Source organism: Frankliniella occidentalis, unplaced genomic scaffold, assembly GCF_000697945.3.
Source record: "Frankliniella occidentalis isolate FOCC.00 unplaced genomic scaffold, Focc_3.1 Scaffold116, whole genome shotgun sequence".
In the NCBI taxonomy this organism is placed as follows: domain Eukaryota; kingdom Metazoa; phylum Arthropoda; class Insecta; order Thysanoptera; family Thripidae; genus Frankliniella; species Frankliniella occidentalis.
Genome location: NW_026267244.1, coordinates 659,290 through 662,466, shown reverse-complemented (window position 1 = coordinate 662,466; position 3,177 = coordinate 659,290). Strand labels below are relative to the sequence as shown.

General features: G+C 60.7%; 1 protein-coding gene across 1 annotated transcript in view; it reads right to left on the bottom strand.

The window, feature by feature from the left end:
* Window positions 1-231: 231 nt before the first annotated feature.
* Window positions 232-3,177, bottom strand: part of LOC113216426 (piwi-like protein Siwi) — an 18,153-nt gene continuing 15,207 nt past the window's right edge. Inside the window, exon 13 of the mRNA XM_052270297.1 lies at window positions 232-267. Coding sequence (XP_052126257.1) covers window positions 232-267 — 36 coding nt within the window. The remainder of the gene's footprint in view (window positions 268-3,177) is intronic.

Sequence of the window (3,177 nt, the reverse complement as noted above, 5' to 3'; positions counted from 1 at the left end):
TTTTCTGCTCACTTGATGCAAGAATGTTTGTTCCACTCACTTGACTTAGATGGGATAGTTTTTTCACTGGTTTCACTAGTAATTTGTATTAATACGAGGAGTAGTAGTTAGGGTGCGCTTTCGCGGGCTTTCTCGAGAGAGAGAGAGAGAGAGAGAGAGAGAGAGAGAGAGAGAGAGGGGGGAGGAGTGTCAGTTAGAAAATGAAAACATCAGCATAGGCTAGGCTCGCAGTCACACGGTCTTATGGACGTTGACCACGGGCATTCTCTGAAAACCCAACAGCATGCATTGCATGCGTTATATAAAGCATGCATGGTATGCATGCTGTATTTAACGCATGCATTGAGATGCATGCTGTTTTTAGCCTTCCTTGAGTAAAGATCAACCACCAGCTCCGAATGCATGGTGTCGGGGAGGACCGTCTGTAGAAGCAGATCCTGGGTGCATACGATGCGGGGACAGGGGTGCCGCCTGTGAGGTAGGCCGTCTCGCGCATCCGTGTGTGGCGGTTGCCTACCCTGCAGCCCGCGGGCGCGCTGGGGAGCGGAGCTGAGGAGCGGGAAGGTTCGCGACTGCGGCGGCCGTCAGGTGAGCGCGCCCGCGTCGCAGAGGAGCAGGAAAGGACTCGCACAGTCCAGCCGGAAATTAAGAGCGGGGATCTCAGCGTCGCGTCGTCCGCAGCAGATCTTTTGCCAATTTGGCAGCGTTTCGCGATGCTCGTGACGCGACCATTTTATCGCCGAAACGCTTTTCCTCTTTATTTCTTTTATTTTATTTTTTCGCCCGGTTTGTCGGCTTTTAATACATTCCCCTGCGCCATTATATCGGTGGGGGAGGGAAAGTTTTTGGCGCGCGACATACAGCGGGTGGGGTTGAAAGAGAAAGGCCAGAGGATCCCCGGCACGGCACGGCCCGACACCACGCCCAGGCCCACCACCAGCGGCTACAGAAAAAATATGGTGTCGTTTGCGGCGCAAGATGTCTTGCGCAGGTTTCTGCTCAGCGCCGCCGTCGGGCGCGCGAGCCTTATTCATATCATTTGGCGCACTTCCCCCGACGTGGCGTGGCGTGGCGTGGCGTGGCGTGGCGTGGCAGGGCGGGGCGAGGCGCGGAGGGGAGGGGTGGGGTGGGGTGGGGTGAGTCGGTGGTGGGCTGGCGGCGCGAACGTCCCTGCCACGTAGGCAATATCCCAGGTGTCCTCCTCCAGTCTCGAGTGGGGATGCAGGCGGTCTGGGTCGGGGGGATGCCTGGCCAGGGATCCTACCCCCGCCTCCGCGAGTGGCTTTACGCCCAACGTCCTATATGCGGCCGGCCCCAACCCCTCCCGCAGGGACGCGTCACCCTGAGAGGCGCCACCAGGCGCCCCCTGGGCCCCTGGGCTTGCGGGGCGCGGCATTTTGTTCCACCGGGGCGGCGCGCTGAAAGTCGCTGGTTCTGAGCGCAGGTACGCTTCTGCAACACCTGTGCTGCAGGACGAACAGGTCGCGCTGGCGGTGTGGGCTCGGTGGGGAGGGCACGAAATGGGAGGCGCGTGAAGAAGGAACAGCGGCGCAGCAGCCCCGGGGCAGGCGTCGCGGCGTCACGGCCAAACTGCGGTCGTCGCGCCTCCGGATTTATGGAAATGGGGCCACTCGTTCGGAGGTTTGTGGGATTGTGATATAATATGCGCTCACGGAGGGGGGAGGGGCTGGGATACTTTTTTCTCCACCTGGCAGCCACACTGTGGTGGAGGAGCGAGCTGGACAGGAGAAATATGGTGCGTGGGAGTGGCGCCTGTGACGATTGCCTGATGGCCCGGAGCTCACACCTGGTGGTGGGCGCCGCGACCGGGTGTGCATCACTGCTGCTGTTGTTGATGCTGTTCACGCAGCAACTGCAGAGCTGTTCCGGCGCGCACAAATGCGATGGCCACACTACTGGATACGGGCTAGCTAACGGCCCGTGCACGCCCGCTCGCACGCCCAGCACGGGGTCACGAGGGCGGTGGCGGGCCCTTCAATTTCAGTGTTGGCCGAAATTTGAAGATAAAGGTGGCGAGAGAGTAATGGTTTAATGTGGTGAACAGCTCGTAGCGGCGTGGAGTGGAGTGGTGGGGCTCCTTTGTTTGGTCGCAGGCCTTTGTTACGGCCGTCCCAACGCGCCACCCGGCCCAGGGCGGGGCCGCGGGCGGGGGCGCAGGCGGGCGTGGGCGCGTCGCGGGCGGGCGGGCGGGCCGGTCTGGTCACAAGTAAGGCTCCACTTAATTTGGGAATGGAGTGCCAACTTTATTCAACGTTTTGTCCGCCTTTTCTTCCTCCCCTCTTCTCTCCGCATCCCGTATTTTCCCCCCACCTCTCCCTCCATTTTTCTATCGCTCTCCTCTTTTACAGATTATTTTTAACTTTTTACCCGTCGCGTCGCGGGTGGCGCGGCGGCCGGCCGGCTGGCCAGCTTAACTTGGGGGCTTGTCCGACAAACTTTTAATGGAGAGTATGCTGATGGGCGTGTAACTTTTTTACTAGAAAGAATTATTGGAATCGGCTGACTGATGCGGGGGTGTGGCCCAGGCGAGGCGGTGAGGCGAGACCACGCAGGACGGCGCCGTCACCACGGCCGGCGTAGCGCAAGCCGCCCACCCGGCAGGGGAGCGCGAGGGGTTGCCTACCACGCAGGCGTTCGCGGCGCGCTCCTTTCAAAAGCGATTATTGATTTCGGTATTGTATTTCTTAATTGTTTACTATGGATTTCACTCTTTTGGAGAGTCTCTGCGGTAAAATACGACACAGCATCCCAGGGTGCGGGGCGAGCGGGGGCGAGCCGCACTGCTCCGCTGGCCGCGCGAATGACGAAGACTTGCGGGACACTTACGCCCGCCACCCCCTTCCTCTTCCTCCCTCCCGCTCGTCTGCTCTGCCGCAGTATTCTCGCCCTATAGGGCCATGGCGTCATGATGAGCGAAAGGCGGAGAGGGGAGGGGGAGCAAAAACACTCGCTGTGTTCCCTCCGGAAGCGGCGGCCGCCGGGCCGCGCCAGGAGCCACCGGGAGGCGGCCGGGAGGCACCGCTGCTCCGCGACGCCTCTCTGCCTTTCGCCAGATGGGCTCTTGCTTTTTATAGGCGACATATTTTGAGGAGCCGGCGCCTATAACGCAGCCGCGGGCTAAGTGAGTTGGGCGAGCGGCGTCAGGGGGGGGGGGAT